This window comes from Cnephaeus nilssonii (assembly GCF_951640355.1).
Source record: "Cnephaeus nilssonii genome assembly, chromosome: 22".
NCBI classification, from domain to species: Eukaryota; Metazoa; Chordata; class Mammalia; order Chiroptera; family Vespertilionidae; genus Cnephaeus; species Cnephaeus nilssonii.
In genome coordinates, this window is record NC_137093.1 from 4589187 (window position 1) to 4613257 (window position 24071).

At 44.3% G+C, this 24071-nt stretch overlaps 1 protein-coding gene across 1 annotated transcript in view; it reads right to left on the reverse strand.

The window, feature by feature from the left end:
* Positions 1–22993, reverse strand: part of RNF10 (ring finger protein 10) — a 42251-nt gene extending 19258 nt beyond the window's left edge. The window contains exons 1-6 of the mRNA XM_079762849.1: positions 22697–22993; positions 10633–10829; positions 5048–5247; positions 2659–2749; positions 650–834; positions 434–570 (exon numbers count right to left, since the gene is read on the reverse strand). Of these exons, the coding sequence (XP_079618975.1) occupies positions 434–570; positions 650–834; positions 2659–2749; positions 5048–5247; positions 10633–10829; positions 22697–22850 (964 nt within the window). The 5' untranslated portion in view covers positions 22851–22993. The remainder of the gene's footprint in view (positions 1–433; positions 571–649; positions 835–2658; positions 2750–5047; positions 5248–10632; positions 10830–22696) is intronic.
* Positions 22994–24071: the final 1078 nt, after the last annotated feature.

The following is a 24071-nucleotide window of genomic DNA, read 5'->3' on the forward strand; positions in this document are numbered from 1 at the left end:
AGAAAGCTCTTTAGCCCAAAACTGAAATGCCATTTTAATGTTCATTTCTACAGGGAATATAACCCCTTAGACATCACACTCTATTATACTCTAATTGCCTGCCTTCCAGTCTGTCTTTTCTCTCAGACTGGGTCCCTTGATAACAGGTACCAAGAATGGCTAATCTGAATCCCCAAGACTGGGCACCGTGCCAGATACTATTCAACAAAGCCTTGCAAAATAAGAATTAAAGTACATATAACTGAACCAAACTTGAAACCAAAAGTTACGCCACTCTCTGCAAATGCCACCCTAACCTACTAGAATCCTGTGACTAATCTGGAAATGCTAGAAATTATATACCCAAAGGCTAAATTCTGGACAGCAGAAAGATATTCACTAGCCTTAAAGAATGTACCCAGATTTATTTGCCCCCAAAATTAACCGAACTCACCTCCTAGATGAATAGGATGGTCTACATTCATCCATTTGGATTTGGGCAAGGCCACCAACACACCTTTCTCCCTCTTCATCAGCTGCATCGTAATGGTATCACCAACAACATACTGACGAGACTCTGTGGCAACAACACTGTAATATGGACATTCAGATGTAGCAGGGCAAGGAGTTAGCAAACTGGGGTATAATCTAGTAAATATCTCCATCTCACCTCTTGAGATCCTTCTTATGCACAGAACTGTAACAGATGGGACATTTACTCCAGGTCTTCTCACTCAGTGAAAGATAATGCAGGATGCATGCCCAGCAGAAGATGTGTCCACAACGGGTTATCTTGGCTGCAGTGGGTGGATATAGGCATATTGGGCAAGATGGCACTTCATGGCTACAAATACGCTGAAACAAAATGCCACCACAAGTTACACAAGTCGCACTGCTTTCAGGACTGACTAGGGATTATCAAAATTAAAGCCTCTCCTCTCCCATCCCCATACATCTCTATTCAACACACCTTCATAACACTGTAACATCCTATTTAATAAAAGAGTAATATGCAAATTGACCATCACTCCAACACACAAGATGGCTGCCCCATGTGGACACAAGTTGGCCACCACAAGATGGCCAGCAGGGGAGGGCAGTTGGGAAGGACCAGGCCTGCAAGGGAGGGCAGTTGAGGGCGATCAAGCCTGCAGGGAAGGGCAGTTGGGGGGGGAGGGGGGCCCAGGCCTGCAGGAGAGGGCAGTTAGGCATCAATCAGGCTGGCAAGGGAGTGGTGAGGGGGTGATCAGGCTGGCAGGCAGAAGCGGTTAGGAGCAATCAGGAAGACAGGCCAGGTGAGTGGTTGGGAGCCAGCAGTCCTGGATTGTGAGAGGGATGTCCGGCTGTCCGTTTAGGCCCAGTAGGATCGGGCCTAAATGGGCAGCTGGACATCCCTCAAGGGGTCCCAGATTGGAGAGGGTGTAGGCTGGGCTGAGGGACACACAACCCCATGCACGAATTTCATGTACCGGGCCTCTAGTTATATAAAGAGCTAGGTGGCGTCATGACCAAATGGGCGACCAGTCACCATGAAGTGCATGGAGCACCTCTTGGTCTCTCCTCTCCCCCAGCCCCTGAGCGGGGGCTGGCGGTGGGGCGGGACTGGGGACCATTGAGCAGCGGTGGCAGGCTATTTCGCGGGGTGGCTGTGAGCTTAGCGAAGCAGTCACCCAGGCGGCAGTGAGTTTCTAGAAGCAGTCCCAGGGCGGGGTACCTCGTGGAGCAGTTGAGGGGCCGTGAGCATCGCGGAGCGTCCTGGGGCAGGGAGCTTCACGTAGCGTCACAGGGCGGCAGAGGCCATGCAACGGAGGCCAGGCTAGGCCTAGGGACCCTAACGATTTCATGCATGCTGGGCCTCTAATTTAATATAATAAAACAACTACCTAACAGGTATCTTGGGGGTTCTATAGCAAAGGGGGGAAAATGACAGAAATCAATATATGATCCCATTTATAAAAAAAAACAAAAAAAGATTTATAGGTATATGTCCATACATAAAGGCACAAAAAGGGCTTAGAAGTAGCAGTAATTTCCAACAGAAGAGTCAATGAGACTTTCATTTTATATGAATCTCTATTTTTTTAAACCAGTGCTTATAAAACAATTTTCACAGGCCTCATGTCATTCTCAGATGACTTTATGAATTTTCACAGTAATGGGAGTCCAGGCTTTGGGACCTACCATTCTGAAAGGTATTTTACATCATAAAACATAGGAGCAGTAAGGGGATACCCAGAGCTCATTTCAATAGAAAACATGTAGCAGTGGTTTGGACAGAAGTACATCTGTGCGGCTTATTCACTAGCCACAAGGCTGAGGCCTGATTTGATAGTGATTACTACAAATGGCTACCAATGAAGCAATGTCCATGTACTGAGTCTCCTCTGGGTCAGGAGGGTAACCAGAGCTCCCTCATGTTAGGTAGTAGATAGGACTGCTTTTATACCTTCAGCTCAGAGCCCTCCAACTCGCCAGTCTTGCAAGTCAGTTCCCATCAGAAAGCACAAAATGAACTCCAGGAGAAACCAGACCTGAACTCTGGGAAATGTCTACAGTAATGCCAACAGAAAAGGTATCAGCAGTGGACCCAGCCAACAGCTGCTGTGTCACCACAGACCCAGTCCCTTTCTTTAGTTCTCTCCCCCACTAACAGCTTATAAGCTAAGGTGAGCTACTTACCACTTGTTCCACAAAGTCCCAATTGACTAAGGTATCAGGATCAGCAAAATGAACTGTGTAGTCTTGGTCTTCAGACACCACAAACTGGCAGCTAGAAATAGGAAGGAAGGCAAGGAAAAGGCAGACTGTCAGAATTCACCAGCAAGCCCTCAGCAGAAATTCAGCTCCTCACTTAGAAATCAAATGCCTGCCATTAGCAGCCATGGTTTGTGAAGCACTGAACTCAGTTCTGAGCCCTGGCTCTCTGGAGGGAATCCAAAGACTCAGCAGGTAGGAGTCTAAATCCATGAGCTGTTTTTTCCTGCTTCCAAGCTCAGCCACACTGCCTATTAGCCTCCCTTGAACTAAAACTAACCCGTACCGTGACTCCATCAACCAGCAGGAAGCCAGATTTGCTCCCTCACCCCCAGAAAGCCAGGAAAATAACTAACCTTCCATGCAGTAGAAAAGGCTGTTCTCACTCAATCACCTGAGTACCTATTTATGTAAAGCACTAAATAGCGACTTCAGTCTAGGTCGGAGGTTAAAGCTTACATTAGAACACCACACAAAAAGAGAAAGGGAATCAGTATTTCAGCAAATGTATGCCAAACACTCAAACTGGTCATTCAACTCTCCCTTACGTAAAGTCTACTCCTTTACAGAAAAGCTAAATCTCAAAATACTTAGGTAAATTACCCAAGATCAAAGGCCAAAACAAGATTCAAATCTGGGTTCAATTCCAAAGCAAACATTTTTACAAAGTCATCATGATATTAACACACTATTTAATTTTAGCATTTACTTATTCACTGACTTTTAAGCACCAAGAGTATTCACTTGGAAAATGGTTTTTTTTTTAACACTAGCCAGAAGAAGAAAAAGAAAATAGGGAAAAGAAGAAACTAGAAACACCAATCAGAAAGGATATATGCACCCCTATGTTCATAGCAGCACAATTTACAATAGCTAAGATTTGGAAACAGCCTAGGTGCCCATCAGCAGATGACTGGATCAGAAAACTATGATACATCTACACAATGGAATACTATGCTGCCATAAAAAAGAAGGAATTCTTACCATTTGCAGCAACCTGGATGGAATTGGAGAACATTACGCTAAGTGAAATAAGCCAGTCAATGAAAGAAAAATACCACATGATCTCACTCATTTATGAATAATAAAGAACATTATAAACTGATGAACAAAAAGATAGATACAGAGACAGTAAAGCATCAAAAAGACTGTCAAATTACAGCAGGAAGGTTAGGGAGAGGTGGGGGAGATAAGAGATCAACCAAAGGACTCGTATGCATACATATAAGCATAACCAATGGACGCAAAACTCTGGGGGGTGAGGGCATGTATGGGGGGGGGGGGGGCAATGGTAAGATATGTACACACATAATACCTTAATAAAAAAAAAAGAAGAAGAAAAAAAGAAAGAAAAGAAGAAAAAAAGAAAAAGAACCAGATCCAAGGAGAAACCAAGATGGCAGCATAGGTAAACACCTGACATTGCTGCCTCACACAACCACTTCAAAACTACAACTAAAAGACAAAACAAACATCATCCAGAACCATGGGAAGGCTGGCTGAGTGGAAATTCTACAACTAGAAGGAAAGAGAAAAGCACACTGAGACTCAGAGGAGCTGTGGAAGTAAAGTGCAGAAGGGAGTACCCATATGATTGTCAGCTGATTTCTCAACAGAAACTATGCAGGCCAGATGGGAGTGGCAAGAAATATTCAAAGTGATGAATAGCAAGAACCTACAACCAAGATTACTCTACCCAGCCAAGCTGACATTCAGAATTGAAGGGCAGCTAAAGAGCTTCACAGATAAGAAAAAGCTAAAGTAGTTCATCACCACCAAACCAGTATTATATGAAATGCTGAAAGGTATTCTCTAAGAAGAGGAAGAAAAAGAAAAAGGTAAAGATAAAAATTATGAACAACAAATACATATCTATAAACAAGTGAATCTAAAAATCAAGTGAATAAAAAATCTGATGAACAGAATAAACTGGTGAATATAATAGAATCAGGGTAATAGAAAGGGAATGGACTGACAATTCTCGGGGGGGGAAGGGGTGTGGGGGGTTCGGGAAGGGACTGGACAAAAATCGTACACATATGGATGAGGACAGTGGGGGGAGGGGTAAGGGGAGGGAGAGGTGTGAGAACCGGGTAGAGGGGAGCTATGGGGGGGGAAAAAGAGGAACAATTGTAATAATCTGAGCAATAAAGATTTATTTTTTTTAAATAAACTCATTTGAAAATTGGAGAAAAATAAAGAACCAGATCCAATCCCTTTCTGGCTCTCCCCCACAAGTTTAAAAGAAGTTTCTTCTCAACACAACTGCCCAGAGGCTCAAATTCACTTCTCTCCTACGGGTAGCCATACTCACTTGGCCTGTAAAAACAGCTCCTTGTTAAAAGGCTTATGCCCCCACTTGTTCCTTCTTCCCCAGCTGCCATGCCCACTGCTTTCAAAGTGACCTGCCTGGCCACGTGGCTCAAAAGTGAAATTCAGCAAGTGGTTCAGGTTGATTTTCTTTGGACCAGAGAACTGGGCAGGGCTAAACTCTGCCCGTTGAGCCTCTGCTACCTAGAGAGAATGAAATGAATCAGAGTATTTTTATTAGAATGATACCAATTTACAGCAGAAACCAGCACAACCCCTCTTTCTATGACTTAAACCAGTGGTCGGCAAACTCATTAGTCAACAGAGCCAAATATCAACAGTACAACGATTGAAATTTCTTTTGAGAGCCAAATTTTTTAAACTTACACTTCTTCTAACGCCACTTCTTCAAAATAGACTCGCCCAGGCCGTGGTATTTTGTGGAAGAGCCACACTCAAAGGGCCAAAGAGCCGCATGTGACTCGTGAGCCACAGTTTGCCGACTACGGACTTAAACAAAACATGGGCTTAAAGTACACAATCTTTCTAGGAGGTGGTAATGCAAAAGTCTACCCAAGATTTAGATAGAAGTGGAGGGGAAAAAAGAGCCTTTAACATGCAATTACTTAGACTGTTTAGTCTGTCCTGCTAAGTGGCAATTAACCATTAAATGACAAAATGAACTCCTCTAGTTATCTTGAAGCACAAAGATTACTGGATTAATCTTTTGAAAGTCCATAGGACTCCTACACCTTCACTCTTGTTATTACTTGTTCTCTAGTTTGTTTCTGGCAAAATCAAAGTCTGTGGAACTACACTCTGGAAGGGCTAGCAGGCAGCTGTTAATTGCCAGAGGCTTCAGGATCCTGCCAGAGACCTCCTACCTAAGACACACACTGCTATTTATGGTTAATTAAAACTGACAGAATTAACCCTAGCTGCCTTGGCTCAGTGGGTAGAGCGTCGGCCTGCGGACTGAAGGGTCCCAGGTTCGATCTGGTCAATGGCACATGCCTGGGGTGTGGGCTCGATCCCTAGCGTGGGACGTGCAGGATGCAGCCGATCAATGATTCTCTCATCATTGATGTTTCTCTCTCTCTCTCTCTCTCCCTCTCCCTTCCTCTCTGAAATCAATAAAAAATAAATTTTAAAAAACTGACAGAAAGGGTAGGCAGACTAGCTCTGTCTAGAAATAAACCCAATCAGCAGACTCAGAAATAGTTTAGATAGGGGCAAGAAGCAACATAAGAAATACCACTGCACACAAAGATGGAAGAAATCTGCTCTAAGTCAGCTAGTTCATTTTCTCCCCATTTAATGTCATAAGTAGTTTACCATGTCACTATTACTGTGCATCACTTTAAAGGGCTATATGTCATTATATAAAGGGCTATATAATCCCCTAGTGTAGGACACAGATTGCACATAGCTTTTCCACCGTGAAACACAATAATGCAATAAACACACTTATGGATAAACCTTCATGCACAAATATTTGGGTACCTGCAATTATTTATTTTGAATGTATAGTAGGAATTACTGAGTCAAAGAAAATACAAACTTAAGGTTTTTGCTGCTTAATCAAATTTGGAGATTAGTTATCAGCATTTGCACATATAATAAAGAATCTGAAGAGTATAAAAGGGCAAAAGATACCTTCTACTTCAGAGGCATTCTCTGCATATATTCTATGTATACAGAATCATAATATATGACCTTTATGATTAAACTAGAGGCCCGGTGCACAAAATTCGTGCACGGGGTGGAAAGGTGTCCCTCAGCCCAGCCTGCACCCTCTCTAATCTGGAATCCCTCTCACAATCCAGGACTGTTGGCTCCCAACCGCTCGCCTGCCTGCCTGCTTGCCCCTAACCGCTTCTGCCTGCAAGCCTGATCACCCCCTAACCACTCCCCTGCCAGCCTGATCGACGCCTAACTGCTCCCCTGCCGGCCCGATTGCCCCTAACTGCCCTCCCTTGCAGCCTGGTCGCCCTTAACTGCCCTCCCCCTACCAGTCTGGTTGCCCACAACTGCCCTCCCCTGCAGGCCTGGTCGCCCCTAACTGCCCTCCCCTGCTGGCCTGGTCGCACCCAACTGCCCTCCCCTGCAGGTCTGGTCCCCCCCAAGTGCCCTCCCCTGCAGGCCTGGTCCCTCTCAACTGCCCCCCCCCCCCCGTTGCAGGCCTGATTCCCCCCCAATTGCCCTCCCCTGCTGGCCCAGTCACCCCTAACTGCCCACCCTTGCCAGCTTCGTCGCCCCCAACTGCCCTCCTGTGCAGGCCTGGTTGCCCTTAACTGTCCTCCCCTACTGGCCCGGTCACCCCTAACTTCCCTCCCTTGTCAGTCTGGTCGCCCTGGTCATCCCCAACTGCCCTCCCCTGCAGGCCTGGGTTCCCCCCAACTGTCCTCCCCTGTAGGCCTGGTCCCCCCCCCCCCCGCCAACTCGTCTCCCCTGCGGGCCTGAGCCCCCCCCCCAACTGCCCTCCCCTGCTGGCCCGGTCACCCCTAACTGCCCTCCCCTGCTGGCCTGATCGTCCACAACTGCCCTCCCCTGCCGGCCCTCATGTGGCGGCCCTCTTGTGTGTTGGAGTGATGGTCAACTTGCATATTACCTCTTTATTATATAGGATTATATAGGACACAGCGACATACCATTTGTTAGACATTGTTTATGTAACTCACCGCAGGAAGCCCAAGATTTCCATCATCCCATCTCTCATCCCTTAGATTCGCATTTCCATAGGGCTCTGCTAACTGCTAACCAGGTTTTCTACCTCCAATACCCAAATTCAAAATTTCCTATATCTCAACCTCGTATCTTCACCTTGTTATCCTAACTGGCCCACTGTCCCTCTCCCCAATATAGCCCATCATAATTCCTAATTATCCTTCCAACATGCTGACTTCTCAGTTCCTTAACCTCTTCCTCTCCTCCAATCAGCTTGCCCTCTACCCCTCCCATGGGCATACTATCTAGGGCTGTGCTACCCTGGATGTGGCTGCTGAATACTTCAAATGTGATCAGTGCCATGCCAAATTGTGAAATAGCATTTTAGACATATTGGGTATTTAAATAGCATTTCTTTACTTTTGTAATGTGGCAACTAGAAAATTTAAATTACACATGTGGCTTGCATTTTATCGACAGCACTGCTCTACCGTCTAGATCATGCTGGTATAAACTACCAGCCACTTCGATCCTACATCCAACCAGTAACTCATTCCTGTCCCAGCCTGTTCCATTTAGTCCTAACTCCAACAATTCTTCACCCCCACTGGCATCTTCAAGCCAGTGATCCAACCCCCAAAAACCTTCTTTCCTTATTTGCCTTAGATCCTATGGTCCAGTGCCTCCTTCTCATCAGTTGTACTCACCCAGCAAAAACCTTCTCCGGATTAACCCAACTCTCCGCCTATTCCACACCAGCACCAGAGCAGTGAAAGTAAACATGGCTACAGCACACAACCACATCACACTGACCAGCCTCACTAAAGTAAATGCTTATGCTGCCTGGCAGTCATACTACAATTAAACTTCTGTACTCCATTAATTCCCCCAGTCACCCAAACAATTCTATTCCTATGGCTTCCAAACCTGCTCTCCCGGCTCACCTTATGTATTTCACGCAGACAATAAGAACAATCAGAAAAGAACTCCTGCACCTCCTACCAGAACTCTGCCTTCCTCTCTTTACTGCGGATGAACTGGCGAAGCTCCTATCTAAGCCAATTCCTCTGTCTGTGCACCAGATCCCAACTCCTCCGGAACTCAAGGACCCTGTTCCAGCAGTGCTCCCCTCCCCTTCCTGTGCATCAAATTTTCCCTCCCTCTCACCAGAACAATACTATTAGCAGAGATATGCTTTAATTTCTCCAACCTTAAAGTATCTCTTGACCTCACATTCCCCTCAAGCTACTGCCTTACCTCTCTGCTCCCTTCAGAGCAAAGCCACCAGAAAATACTGTCTGAACCTGCAATGTCTTCTTCCCATCTCCCATTCTCCCTAAATCAGGTTCTTGTCCTCACCATGCCACCAAAGCAGCTCAAGGCCAAAACCTACCTTCACATTTTCAAATCTAATGGTCAATGTTCAGATTACTCAGCCTATCAGATCACAGAACAAAACTGATCACTTTCTACTAATGGCTTTCAATTCTCTTCCTCCCTTTTTGCTGATTCCTTATCCTTCTGACTTAGGGCTCAGTCCTTGAATCATTCTTTTTGTTTTTTTGCAACATTCACTTCCTTTTACCTTACTTCTCTTCTAAAACCCCACAATAGCTTCCCATTTCTCTGAACAAAAGCCAAAGTCCTCAAGGGCCTATATAGTCTGACCCCTCTCTCTCATTATTTGGCTTCATTTCCAACTTCTCCACCCATGGTAACTACTTGCTTTACCTCACACACACCAAAAACAATACCACCTCTGCTCCCTTGCACTAGTTATTACTTCTGACTAAGACACTCTTCCTCAAATTGTATGGTGTGCTCCCTTGCTTCATTCAGGGCTCTAATCAAAATTCACCTCCTCAGAGCAGCTTTCTTCACGCACCTTCTAAAACTGTATTCCTTGTTACTCTCTATCCCTTTACCTCTCGTCTACTTTTACTTTTTAAGTAGAGGCCCAGTGCACGAAATTCATGCACTGGTAGGGTCCCTAGCGGCTGTGTACTCTCTTCCCTTCCCCTGGCCACCAGCCAGCGCTGGGACCCCCCGTCCATTCTCCCGGCCGGCCCGCCCCCTGGTCGAACTCCTGGAAGAACTCTGGTCAAGGGGACAATTTGCATACTACGCTTTTATTATATAGGATTCAATAAGCACTTACTATAAGATTTACTATACAATGGTGTATTTAATGTCTCCCAAACTAGAATATAAGCTCCTGAAAGACAATGTTCTACTCAATGTTGTATTCCAGACTCCTATATGGTATGTGGTGCACAGCAGGCAAGGAGTAAATTTCTGTGAATAAATGAACTCTTCCGTGAGTGCATCCATTAAATTTGTCCTATTCTATAATGGCTGCATTGCATGGAACATTCAAACAGCAAGGTAATTTATTTAACCAGTCCCTTGGTGATGACATTTGTTTCCTAAATGTTGCAACTATACAAAATGCTGCAGTGAATTCCCTTCTACATAAGTCTTTATGCCCTTACAGAAGGATAAATAGGAAACGCCTAAAATCAGAGTACCTATGACTAAAAATATGGAATTTTCCATTTTGCTAGACACTACAGGGCAAATATCATTAATTAATTAATGTCATTTCATCACCTAAAGAGAACCTATAATTCAAGAGTGATAATAAAATGACTGTACAAATTAAGGTGCCCCAAATCTGCTATAATTTCTCACATTTCATGATTATGAAATATTCTTCCTTTAAGGAAATTTTCATAATCTTCAAGGGGAAAAGGAGGTAAAATTCCAAATCTAGTTAATCCTCAACTACTCAAGACTGCTTTGTTTATTTACAATTCCACCTCTTGCTCTACACCCCTGCCCAACTACTTAGAAACTGGAGGGGAGGGCGAAGAATCAGACCTCATGCTTATTCTCTAGAAAAACATTTTGGAAATCCCATACCTCATCTCGTCTTCCACCATTAAAAGAAGAGCTAAAGAGTTTGCTGCTGCCGCCGCCCTTTTGAGGAGGCATCTTATTAAAAGTTTTGCTTTTCTGTGAATTGGAGCGACGGGACTGGTTGCTAAAATTTTCATTTTTGGGGCAGTAAGGTTCACGTTTTCGATTATAACGCTTGGATCCACTTGAGTTCTTTCCATCTAAAAGCAAGAGACACAAAAGGATTAGTTGAGAAATTAGATATATACTTGGCCAATTACTCTTCACCTCCCAATAAAATTGTGTTTAAACGAAGATAAATGGGGACTCTGTCTATGAAACAGTCACTGTCTCATTACTTCACTGATGAACTCTTTTATATATATACACCAAAGGCCCGATGCACGAAATCTGTGCAAGAGTAGGCCTTCCTTCCCCCAGTTGCCAGCACCAGCTTCCCTCTGGCACCCAGGACCTGGGCTTTCCTCTTGAACCCAGGACTGGGCTTCACTCCAGCTGCCAGCAGGCACCCAGGACCTGGGCTTTCCTCGCAGCCCTGGCTTCATCCAGAAGGACGTCTGGCCTAATTAGCATATTACGCTTTTATTATTATAGACTAGAGGCCCAATGCACGGATTCGTGCACAGGTGGGGTCCCTCAGCCTGGCCTGTGGGGAATGGGCCAAAACCAGCTCTCTGACATCCCCTGAGGGATCCCGGATTGCAAGAGGGTGGTTCTCGGGTGATGCACCCCAGAATTGGGCTCCCTCCTCTCTGGTTCCAGGTGCATCACTCAAGAACCGCAGCTGCCAAGTCACCGCAGCTCGGCAGCTCCTGTGTTGAGTGTCTGCCCCCTGTTGCTCATTGCACGTCATAGCTACCGGTTGGATGGTTGCTTAGGCTTTTATATATAGAGACTAGGGGCCCAGTGCACGAAATTCGTGCACTGGGGTGTGGGGTCCCTCAGCCCAACCTGCCCCCTCTCACATACTGGGAGCCGTCAGGGGATGTCCTACTGACAGCTTAGCGGGCCTAAGCCGCAGTCTGGCCTCCAGGCTGATCAGGGGAAGGCACCAGCCCCATCACCTCGCTGCTGCAGCCACTGCCAGTCACCACAGCCACCAAGGTGTTTTCATCAACATGGACTCCAGTCCCTTCACCAAGAAAAAATGACAACTTTCTTTAGGCATTTTCAAGATGTGTCTTTCATAGGATATGCTTTTCTTTCTTTCTTTCTTTCTTTCTTTCTTTCTTTCTTTCTTTCTTTCTTTCTTTTTTTTATCCTCACCTGAGGATATGTTTCCATTTATTTTTAGATAATGTGGAAGAGAAAGGGAAAGACAGAGCAACATCAAAGTGAGAGGAACACTTTGATTGGTTGCCTCCTGCATGAGCCCTGATCTGGGCCCTGGCCAGGGAGGAGCCTGTAACCTAGGTACATGCCCTTGATCAGAATCAAACCCAGACACTGCTGTCAGCAGGCCGAGGCATTATCCACCGAGTCAAACCGGCTAGGGCAGGATATGACATTTCTTAGCCTTCCAGCAGCGGACCTTCGTTTTTTTTCTCCAGAAGTGTGGTGGAAAACCCTAGATCACCTTTTTGGATTCTTATTACCCAAGTTACTAAGAATATTACCAGTGGCATACAGGAAGCTTAGCCAATGGGCAGTCAGAAAAGGTGTTTCTTCTATAGTTCACACCGATCGCGGGCTGGGCCCTGCCCAGGCCTAAAGCCTCTGGCTGAAGCTTTAGGCCTGGGCAGGGGCTCTCCAGCTCCTTCTGATCGCCGGCTCCACCCCTGCCCAGGCCAGCCCAGGCAGAAAGCCTCTAGGGCAGGAGCAGAGCCCCAGCTCCCTGCTATCGATCGCAGGAGCTGGGGGCTTTCGGCCTGGGACAGGAGCTGCGATTGATTGCAGGGGGTCCGCTCCTGCCCAGGCCTTACCTCACAGTGACCTGGATGTTCCTGGGACACAGGCATTGGGCGCCTATGTATGCAATTTAACCGCCATCTTTTTAGGGTTAATTTGCATAGTCACTCTGATTGGCTATGGGCGTGGCGAAGGTACAGTCAATTTACATGTTTGTCTATTATTAGGTAAGATAGTAGCCAGGCTACTTTAAACTTTTTAAAAAATATATTTTGATTTTTTACAGAGAGGAAGAGAGAGGGCTAGAGAGTTAGAAACATCAATGAGAGAGAAACATCGATCAGCTGCTTCCTACTGGAGATGTGCCCACAACCAAGGTACATGCCCTTGACAAGAATCGAACCAGGGACCTTTCAGTCCACAGGCCGACACTCTATCCACTGAGCACACCGGTTAGGGCTACTTTAAACTCTTAAAAAAACACACACAAAAAGTTAAATGGGCCCTTCCATGAGCTCCAAGAATTATGGATTTGGACCAGAGCATTAGTGCTTTGGGTAAGACATCACATAGTAAGGTGTTTTTTTAATGATGAAACTTAAAATGTCCCTCCCTCAGGATGAATATGATATACCGTAGATCAAACCACAGAGGGTCTCCCTTTACAGAGCTAACGAATGCTCTTGTAAAAGTCCATTCAGGCCGGGCTGGTGTGGCTTAGTGGTTGAGCATTGACCCATGAACCAGGAGATGACCATTTGATTACCCATCAGGACACATGCCTGGGTTTTGAGCTCGATCCCCAATAGTGGGCATGTAGGAGGCAACTGATCAATGACTCTCTTTCATCATTGATGCTTCTATCTCTCACCCTCTCCCTTCCTCTCTCTGAACAAAACCATTTTTTTTAAGTACATTCAGACAAACTGATAAGTAATAGCCTATCTATATTAGAGAAAAGTACTTTATCTGGAGGGAGGATAGAAGATATTTTCTCCTTAAATTACTACAACATTGCTAGATTCTATACTACAATAGCTTGGCCTAGCTATCCCCTAGCAGATATATTCATGAGGCATAAAAGCAAAACAATATATATGTTCTAGAGGTCAAACTGAGCATCTATTAAATTGACAAAAGAGGTTGAAATCGAAGAGCATATTAGATCAGCATGAGTTATACCCTTTTACAAAATATTTATAGCTTTTTTTCTCCAATTATAAGAATAATGTTCAATTTTGAAATCCAAAAGAATAATTTACATTTGCCAGTACTCACAGAATGCTAACCTATAAACAGTGTTTAATTTCCTTTTACTCTCCATTTTATCCACATGCCACACATCTTCCACAAAATGACAGATATACAAGATATGCTGTCTTCTACCTATTACTCCATAAGCATGTTCATGCTTCCATACTCTTCAAAGCATGATGAATGGCTACATTATTGTGTACCATTTATTTATAGGATATAACCAATCCCCCACTGCTGAATATTTAGGTGGGTTCTCATTTTTTTGCTAGTGTAATATAGTATTGGGAGCCACTTTATACAGAGGCCTGGGTGTATGATTATTTCAAATTCTCAAAGTGGAATGAGCAGATCAAGTATAATCATTAAAGCCTTTTTACACATTCACAATTTGATTTCTAGAACCATTATAACAATTTACTTATATTCTAACGATACTGTAAGAATGTCTAATTCACTATATTCTTGATAATACTGGGTTGAATAAACTTTGTTAAACTGAACGGTCAAAATAACTTGTTTTAAATTTGAATTTCTCTGATTAGCAACACTTTTTCAGTCTGTTGACCATTTGCAGTTTGTGTAAAGAGCTTGTTTGTATTCTTTGCCCCATTTTTTTCTACTGGGGAGCTGAACTGCATAGGTTATTTTGTCCCAAATTAACAAAGAACCCTCACCAGATATATTTAACATGTGCTGAAGTTTACCAACTTTGAAAAAAAAGGGGGGGGAGGGGGCAAAATATAACCTATCTAGACAACCATTAACAACTAAATAACTAAAGGTGATAGAGGTCTCCAAATTAGTCTTTGGACGCAAAAAGACTAATTTATTAACATTCTTGTCCTTTTGCTCATTCCATGTTGTCTTATTTCAACATGGAAATCTGACCAAATCAAGTCTGCACGGTAATTTCATAACTTTAAAAGCAAAAACTTAAGAATGGACGTTAAGGGCCTTTTAATGAAGAAATCCATTAGGCTTACTCTCAAACTAGAAGGGAGTGGTGATTTACAAAGTCAAGAAGATTCTGCATGAGCCTCAGAAACTATAAAGTTTTCCCCAAAAAATATATAGCTTAATCCTGTTTATGTTTAAAATACGTAAATAATAGAAATGTGTCTGGAAAGGCAACACAGCAGGCTGTTAATGACAGTTATCTTTGGAAAACGGAACTATCCACTTTTACCAGTTCATAGGAATCATCCAGATGAACTTTTAAGGGATTCCTGTGCCCAGACCTCACCCTCTAAGAGTCTGACTTCAGTATACAGAATTATTGTTCTGTATACTTATTATTTGGGTAATTTTAAAAACTATTAAGTACCTAGGAAAAAGTATTTCTAGACAAGATAATCAAATTATTTTACAGCAGACTAAATAAATACAAGGTGAGCCCTAACCGGTTTGGCTCAGTGGATAGAGCATCGGCCTGAGGACTGAAGGGTCCCAGGTTCGATTCCGGTCAAGGGCATGTACCTTGGTTTCGGGCACATCCCCAGTAGGGGGTGTGCAGGAGGCAGCTGATGGATGTTTCTCTCTCATCGATGTTTCTAACTCACTATCCCTCTCCCTTCCTCTCTGTAAAAAAAAAATCAATAAAATATATTTAAAAAAATTTTTTAATAAATAAATAAATACAAGGTGAACCATATCTTCAGAGAAAAGGAAACCACACTCCAAATTTTGATAGCAATCACCTCACACTCTGTCAATAACATGGGCTAAATGAAGGGTATGCCATCCTCTCTAAACCTAACCAAACTACAACTTAGAAGATAAGCTAATAGTCATGTGAGGGCCAAAATGCAAACAGAAAGCGATGCCAGGCTAGGTTCACTCTTACCAGACACCTTTAAATCTCAGGGAAAATAACCAGAGTTTAATCTGAAGTTAGAATTTTGCATTCATTGGTTTATTCTTGTATGTGCCCTGACCAGGGGATCCAATGCTCAAACTTGGCATATCAGATGACACTCTAACCAACTAAACTACTCAGCCAGGGCTGAAGTTAGAATTACTGAAACACTTTTACCAACTTCTTCAGTTAGCAACCATTACTGACAAACAAGGCATCAGTGGTAACAATGATTTGAAAGTGAGGCTTCAGATCTCATACAAATTTTGCCTTGCCTTTAACCCATGCAGTTAAGTTTATAAGACCAGTGCCCCGGTGCACAGATTCGTGCACATTGGAAGGAAATTAATTAGAAGGTGTCTGGCCGGGCAGGACTGGGTGAGAAGAGCCAGACACGCCCTGGAGCCAACCTCCCACAGTCCCTCCCCGGCCGGCCACACCTGGGGAGGTGCCGCAGCTCAAAGGTTGCCTGTGGAGTGAGTGGGGTCCCTCCGGCAGATGGAGTCCCTCAGCCTGGCCTGTGGACCCGGCTCTCCAACATCCCCTGAGGGGTCCCAGATTGTGAGAAGGTGGTTCCTGGGTGACACACCCCGGAATTCGGCTCCCTCCTCTCTGGTTCCAGGTGCGTCACCCGAGAACTGCCACTGCCAAGTCACCACACCTCGGCAGCTCCTGCGTTGAGCATCTGCCCCCTGATGGTCAGTGCGCATCATAGCTACTGGCCGGATGGTCGCTTAGCCTTTTATACATATAGACTGCAAAAACATAGAAAATTCAGAGGGATATAGAACTCCAGCTAACATTACCATGAGAACAAATAAGATCTTCTGAAGAGGAGAAAACACTAGTATTCCCCAAGCCTCATTACCCAAGACTATTTCAGATGATCCTATATTTGACCCTAATGCTTTCTAGACAAGCAGTTTGCATAGATGCAGGCAAAGCCAGGTTCTATATTTTGAGGGCTCAAGAAAGTAAGCTGGAACTCAGCAAGAGGTTGTTTTCATTTTAGTCACTCATTACCACACTGGCAAGGAAACAGTTTCATAATGCTCGCAGAACTGCTCTCTGAAGGAAAGAGAAGTGCTATTTCTAAAACAGATTACAACAACTAACCACATATGGATTTATGATTTTAGTTGCTAAAATCAACTCCTTCATCTTCTCTCCCACTTACCTAAAGGTCTGAAGTCAGACATCTAAAGTGAGAAGTTTTCTCTTATCTCTCTACTCCCAGGCAACAGGCAGCTAAAGATTGAAGGTACAGTCAGGCCAGGGACCCAGAGATAAAATTCAGAGTACTGTTTGTGAAATGTTTTATATACAACTTGCCAGGATGCCTGGGACACAGGGATAAAATTCAGAGTACTGTTTGTGAAATGTTTTATAATACAACTTGCCAGGATATGCATGTGAATAACCTAGGGGTAAAATCTGTCATCCTCTCTCTTATAGGAGATAGCAATAAGATGATCTGATTTAAATTTTGGAAAGCAGACAAAAATGTTAAGTTCCTGGGAGAAACATATTCTCTGTTGAAAATTTTAAATTTCAAATCGGAGGTTCTAAATCCTGGCTGCGCCAACAACATCACTTTCAGAGACTTTTGAAGCTATGGATGTCAGGGCCCAAGGGCCCAACCAGACTAAAGTATCACTAGGGAAGGGCCTCACACATCCCTGTGTCTATAAAAGGTCTTCAGGAAATTCTAATGCATAGCCAGAGCTGAGAACTAACTGCCAAAAACTACTGTCAGACATATTCCAAAAGGGCCAAGACCACTAAATAAATGGCTTAAATCCAGAAATCAGGATCCCAGAATCAACAAGAGATTTGAGAATTTATTCCAGTGTCTTAGTTATTCCACATTTCCCTAATAGAAAATTCTCTACCAAGTAACAGTAAGCATATCTCAGTCTCTTTCCCCCATTCCAAAATAATGGCCATAAATTTTCCGTTAAATAATTTGGCATCAACAACATTTTTAGCTCTAGTGCTGACAAGTGGCACAGACTAGAGGTCAGATCAGCCAGGAAGTTTCTGCTGCTGATTCATGCTGTAAACACAAGCAAGTTGCTTAGCCATCGTCCAGAGTGGTTGACAAGCACTTCCGGAGAGGCAATATGTGGCTTTACTACAGAATCAACTGACAACAAATTGAATCCAGCTCAAATTACTAATTTTGACTGAAAGGAGAGAGGTAGTATCAGGAATGGTATATGTACCAGTAAGTTGCCTGCTTGCTAAGTGAATTTATACAAATTGTATTTATAAATATTACCTAGGACTTCTTAAGAATTCCCTTGGACAAATCACTCTAACCCCTCTAAGCCTCGGTTTTCTTGTCTGCAAAATAGGGCGAATCCTCTACCCTCCCTCCTCACAGGGTCATGAGGATTAAGAGAAAACTTCTGGCCCGGTTGGTGTGGCTCAGTGGTTAAGCACTGACCTATGAACCAAGTCACGGTAGTTTGATTCCCAGTCAGGGCACATGGCAGGGGTTGTGGCTCGATCCCCAATGTGGGGGCATGCAAGAGGCAGCCAATCGATGATGCTCTCTCATCATTAATCTCTCTCTTTCTCTCTCACCCCCCCTTCCTCTCTCAAAAATCGATAAAAATATATTTTAAAAAGGAGAAAACTGTGAAATGCCTACCACAGTGCTTGGCACACGGTTGCTATTATTATTTGAAGGCTTATTATTAATAAATCTAAATCATTCCAGTCAAGAGTACCCACTAAACAAAGCCATATACACCAAGGACTCCAGCCAACAGGCCCAGAAATTCTTATAACTTCTCTGGCTGGTGTTTTATTGAAGGCTTCAAGTCACCTCAATTTTCAAAGCCATTGAAACCTCCAGGTCCATTTGCAACTCAGAGGCATTCTTCAAGGCAGATTAACCACTAGTAACCTGGCTTCCGTTACTGGAATAAGAGGAAGAGTGCAGGACAGTGCTTCCTATCACCAACCTCAAAATAACTGCTTCATAATGCCTGACCTTCCCTTAACCTCCGCTGCAGTACTATTCCTTGCCCAGGGAGATGGGGCAAGAGCCCGGTTCCGGGCTAGGGTCCACTGTTTGCCCATAAACTGCCTAGCCTCTCTTTACTTTGCTTTTTCTAAATGACTTTCCCCAACCTCTGGGATTCCTTGGATATTCACCATTAAACATTCTTAGAACTGCATCTTAATCCTACCAGAACACAGCTGTTGGAATATAGCCAAGAAAGGGAATGTTATGTAAAATATTTGAAGCAATTAGCCAACACAAAGAAACTGTGGTATGCCACTCCAACCAGAAAGATCAAATAAATCTCGGTGGCCAGTTTACCTGTTTCCTGTGTGCATGAAGGACAAACTTAAGCCAGCCCCAGGAACAAAGACTCAAGTATATTAATCATGTAGCTTGGAAGCAAATGCCCATTTATGACACACGTTTTAGGGAATAGAAATCAGAGGTTATTTCTTCACATGAGGTAGGGAAAGGAGAAAGGAAAATAAAATATTTATAAATTGACAAACATTTTATTTTTAATATTTTGATTTTTTACAGAGAGGAAGGGAGAGGGATAGAGAGTTAGAAACATCGATGAGAGAGAAGCATCAATCAACTGCCTCCTGCACACTCCCTACTGGGTATATGCCCGCAACCAAGCTACATGCCCTTGACCGAAATCGAACTTGGGACCCTTCAGTCCCCAAGCCGACGCTCTATCCAGTGAGCCAAACCGGCCAGGGTGACAAACTTATTTTTTTTTAATATATTTTATTGATTTTTTTACAGAGAGGAAGGGAGAGGGATGAAGAGTTAGAAACATCGATGAGAGAGAAACATCGATCAGCTGCCTCCTGCACACTCCCTACTGGGTATATGCCCGCAACCAAGCTACATGCCCTTGACCGGAATTGAACCTGGGACCCTATATTTGGCTCTATCCACTGAGCCAAACCGGTTAGGGCGACAAACTTATTTTTTATTATTTTTTTAAATATATTTTTATTGATCCCAGAGAGGAAGGGAGAGGGAGAGAGAGAGAGAAACATCAATGATGAGATAGAATCAATGATTGGCCGCCTTCTGCCTACCCCCCACTGGGGATCGAGCCCGCAACCCAGGCACGTGCCCCCGACCGGAATCAAACCCGGGACCCCTCAGTCCGCAGGCCCACGCTCTATCCACTGAGCCAAACCAGCTAGGCGACAAACTTATTTTTTAATACATTTTTATTGATTTCAGAGAGGAAGGGAGAGGGAGAGGGAGAGACAGAAACATTAATGATGAGAGACAATCATTTATCAGCTGCCTCCTGCATGCCCCACATTGGGGATTGAGCCCACAACCCGGGTATATGCCCTGAGCAGGAATTGAACCTGTGACTTACTGGTTCATACGTCGAAGCTCAACCAGAGCCACAGTGGCTGTGCTAGAAATTAAAAAACTCTTTAAAAAAATAAGGCAATTTATGTCTTTTCAACTTACCCTTCCTGTTCTTCAACTCAGCACTCTGAAACTCAAGAGGTTCTTTCAACTATTTCCAGCACCATCAAGTACATCAAAAGTCAAGTCAGCTTTTCTGAAATTTGTGTATGGAATTATGCTGAATTGGAGGCTACCTTTTGTTCCAGCAACCATCCAGAAGTCACTGTAGAAAAGGTCCTAAATGCCATCTGTTGTGGCAGCACTGGTCTTAGCTTAAGGTTCTGAAGGCAGCATATGCTACTTTCAACCTTAAAAATTTATTCCTAAATGCAGGCAATGTGGGTTATGGATGAAGAACTGTGTATTTAGCTACAAATCTTCCTTTTTGCTAAAGGAAAATACATAGCAGTAGTCTGAAAAGTAGGCACTGGTAAAGGCAACTATAGCCAAGCTTTCAACACTTTAAACAAAAACTAATGATACCAGAGGGCACACTTGTGTATTTCATATAACCTACGAAAGTCTTTTACATGAGTTTTTACTTTCTTTCTCAGAAGCTTTCAAGTAGGAAGATAAACAATGCCCTGGCTGGTTTGGCTCAGTGGATAGAGTGTCGGCCTGCCGACTAAAGGGTCCTGGGTTCGATTCCGGTCAAGGGCACATGCCTGGGTTTCGGGCTAGATCCCCAGTGGTGGGCTTGCAGAAGGCAGCCAATCAATGATTCTCTCTCATCACTGATGTTTCTCTCTCCCTCCCTCTCCCTACCCCTCTGAAATCAATAAAAATATTTTTTTTAAAAGAAGATGAACAAGTATTTTAAGAGTGCTTCATAGTATTTTTTTAAAAAAAAGAAAGAAATCACTTTAGTAAAAATGAACCCAACAATTAATATTTATTCTATACAAGTATGAAAAGTTGCTGACAAATATTTGCTTTGGTCGCACTGCAACAGAATTCTATATGATCCTGGGGCCTAATCGGCATTAGTCCTACTAATCAACATATTCAAAGTCAGAAACAATATGAGTAAAATGCCTTAAAATACCTCAGTTTAACTGTTTTATTTTGTTTGGATTGTTGCAAACTTTCACCTACTGCCTCACTAAAGAATAAACATTAAGGCATTTATTACTGCTGTCTCACTTATGTTAATAGCTTGAAAAGGAGCCCCTGAAAAATTAGTTGAGAATTCAGATAGCTAGAGAATCAAAATCTTTAACTTTATATCTGGGAATAGTGTGCAAAAGTAAAGTTATCACCTACACTGAGAAATATTCCGACCACTCTAAACCAGTTCCCAACACTGGCCAGAACTGGCTACCCTCTTATCTCTAAAGAGATCTGTGATAAAGCTATACAGGTGCAAAACCCCAGTATTAATCTACGTAATACTGCCTGACGTGGCCTGAGAGTCTCTCTAACCCTGATTAGATATTTAAAGCATATTCATTATCTTGTCAACTGGATTCCACCGGAGTTCCCTAAGCAGTCCTAGAAGCCCTCAGAACCCCAAGTAAGCAAGTTTACTATATCCAGCAGGTAAACTCAACAAGTCAGCCTTACAGTTGTTTTTTCTTTCAGAGTCAGCCTTACAGTTTTTTAAAAAGTTGTAAACAACTGCACTCAAAATGTTTCCCTCTCTGACACATTTCCCCACTGAAAACATCTTCCTATCACTAATATAATCACAATACAAAAGAGCAGAGATTACAACTCCAGACCTGCCAACTCCTACCTAAACTCTGGCCTCTCAACTTTTTCCTTCTTCAGATGAAAATTCCACTTGTTGGACTGGTTAGTGACTGGAGTCTCCACAACAGAGGTAAAAGCCTAGCCCAGTACCTGCTACCTGGTAAGCTCTAGATAAATGGTAGCTATTATCATCACCATGGTCATAATTTAACATGAGAGGCATGACTGCAGAAATGACAAAATCTTCCCTGTAAAAGAACACAACTAGAGCCTTACAAAGGGAAACAGGCATGATGTGTATTTGATGCATAACAGCTGCCACGTACTTTCCTAAACCCTTGCTTCATTGGTTTTCTAAGTTAATTCATTTAATAATTCTCATCATCTCCATCCTTACCGGTAAGGAAAGTCAGACACTCACTCAAGGTCTAGCAAACCTAAAAAGACAGAACCGGGAGCCGGTGCTCTGAAACACTGCTCCACACAAAACAGAGCCTTCCACGGACGAGTCCTCCTCCGCAGAGAGGGGTGGCTCTGGAGCCAGGTTATTCAACCTAAGATTTGAGTTTGAAAAGTCTTTGGGCCCCACCTTCTCCTGTTTAAATTTGAACACTATCCAAAGCTAATTCAACATTAAAGACTAGAACAACTTCGTGTTTTTAAGAGCGTGAACTGATGAGTCAGACAACTAGGTATGAAGGCCTGCTGTGAGGCACATACTGGCGAGGCGACCTTAGCTTTCCTGACCTCAGTTTCCTCATCTGCAAAATGGGAGTAAGAACAGCACCTACTTCACGAGCTGTTACGAGTCTTTAATGACAGAATTCGCGTAAAGCACGCGGTTCTGGGCTCATTAAGAGTTCACGGGAAGTGAAGTGGGGGGCGGTGGGATTTAGGGAGCACAGAAAGCGGAGCTTGTCCCTGGGTGTGACCCGGCTGACCAGAGAGCCAGGACCCGACCCGCGCCCCCCGCCAGCGTAGCCCGCGCTCACCGCTCTTGGGTTTAGACTCGCCGGCCGGCCCCGCGGACGCGGAGCGGGGCGGCTGTTGCCCTTTGCTGCTGCCCGAAGAGGCGGAGCCGCTGGGGCCGCTGTTCTTGTCCATGTCGGAGGCGGTGGCGGCGGCGCTGGGGGAGCTCTGCGGCATCAACGGGGGCCTCGGCGGCGGCGGCGGTCGGAGCGGAGCGGGCGCGGCAGGGACCCAGGCTCATGGCGTTCGGGGCCGGCGGGGGTCGGCGGCGGCAGCGGTTCTCGGCCTTCATGGCGACATTTTTCCCTGTTTCCTTACTCGGCTTCTCAAACTGGGAGGAGAAGCGGCGGGCGGGGCTGTGGAGCCCGGCGGCGGCAGTGACCGAGACGGCGGAGGAGGCCGGGGCTCGGAGGTCCGGGCCGGGCCTGGCGGGGCGGAGGCTGCGGGGAACAGGGAGGCGAGGGAGGGTGCGCAAGCCCCGCCGGCCGGCCGGATACGCTCTCCCGCCGCGGGGCAGGGGAGAGGGCTGGCTGTCTTGGTGTCGGGGACCGGTGTCTCCGACACAGCGACCGACACTCGCCCCTGGGCCGAGGCCGAGCTGCTCCTGGAATGGCGACGAGTCGCCAAACAGCATCTCGAAGAACCCGGATGGAGTATATATATAGTGGAGATGTGGCATGGTGCACTCTGGGAAATGCAGTTTTCAGCCTTCATCCGGGTTCAATGATGTCCACCTCCGCTCACACAGTTGAGAGCATACAGGATGATGGAATTTGTAGTCCAGTTTTTAGTATTAGCACGCTAATAATGTTGCATTACTAGTATATAATAATAATATACACTACTACTTAAAACCCACCCAAACATTGGAATACCTGTGTAATTCCTTTACTGATTTATTAATTTATACTTATACTAGAATTAATATCAATTTATTCATGGCTTATCCTAGCTCTTAGTAATAACCATAATAGCAACAATAATGGCAAAATCTTACATTTAATATAACTTTACAGCACTTCCTCATGTAAACTTTATTTCATTGTTAATAAGTCATTTATTAATGTAATTCATTGTTAACATTTCATTTCATTAATAATAGTTGTCATTCAGTGCAATGCTGTGCCGTTTATATAGATTATCACACTCCTCACAATAACTCAAATTTAAAGACGAGGGAATGGGTTAAAAAAGCTTAGATCAATGCCCGGCCCATGTTGCCCAGTGGTTGAAAGTTGACCTATGAACCAGAAGGTCATGATTTGGTTCCTGGTCAAGGCACATGCCCGGGATTTCTGGCTTGATCCCCAGAGTGGGTGTGCAGAAGGGAGCAGATCAATCATTCTCTCTCATCATTGATGTTTCTATCTGTCTTCCCCTCTCCTTTCCTCTCTGAAA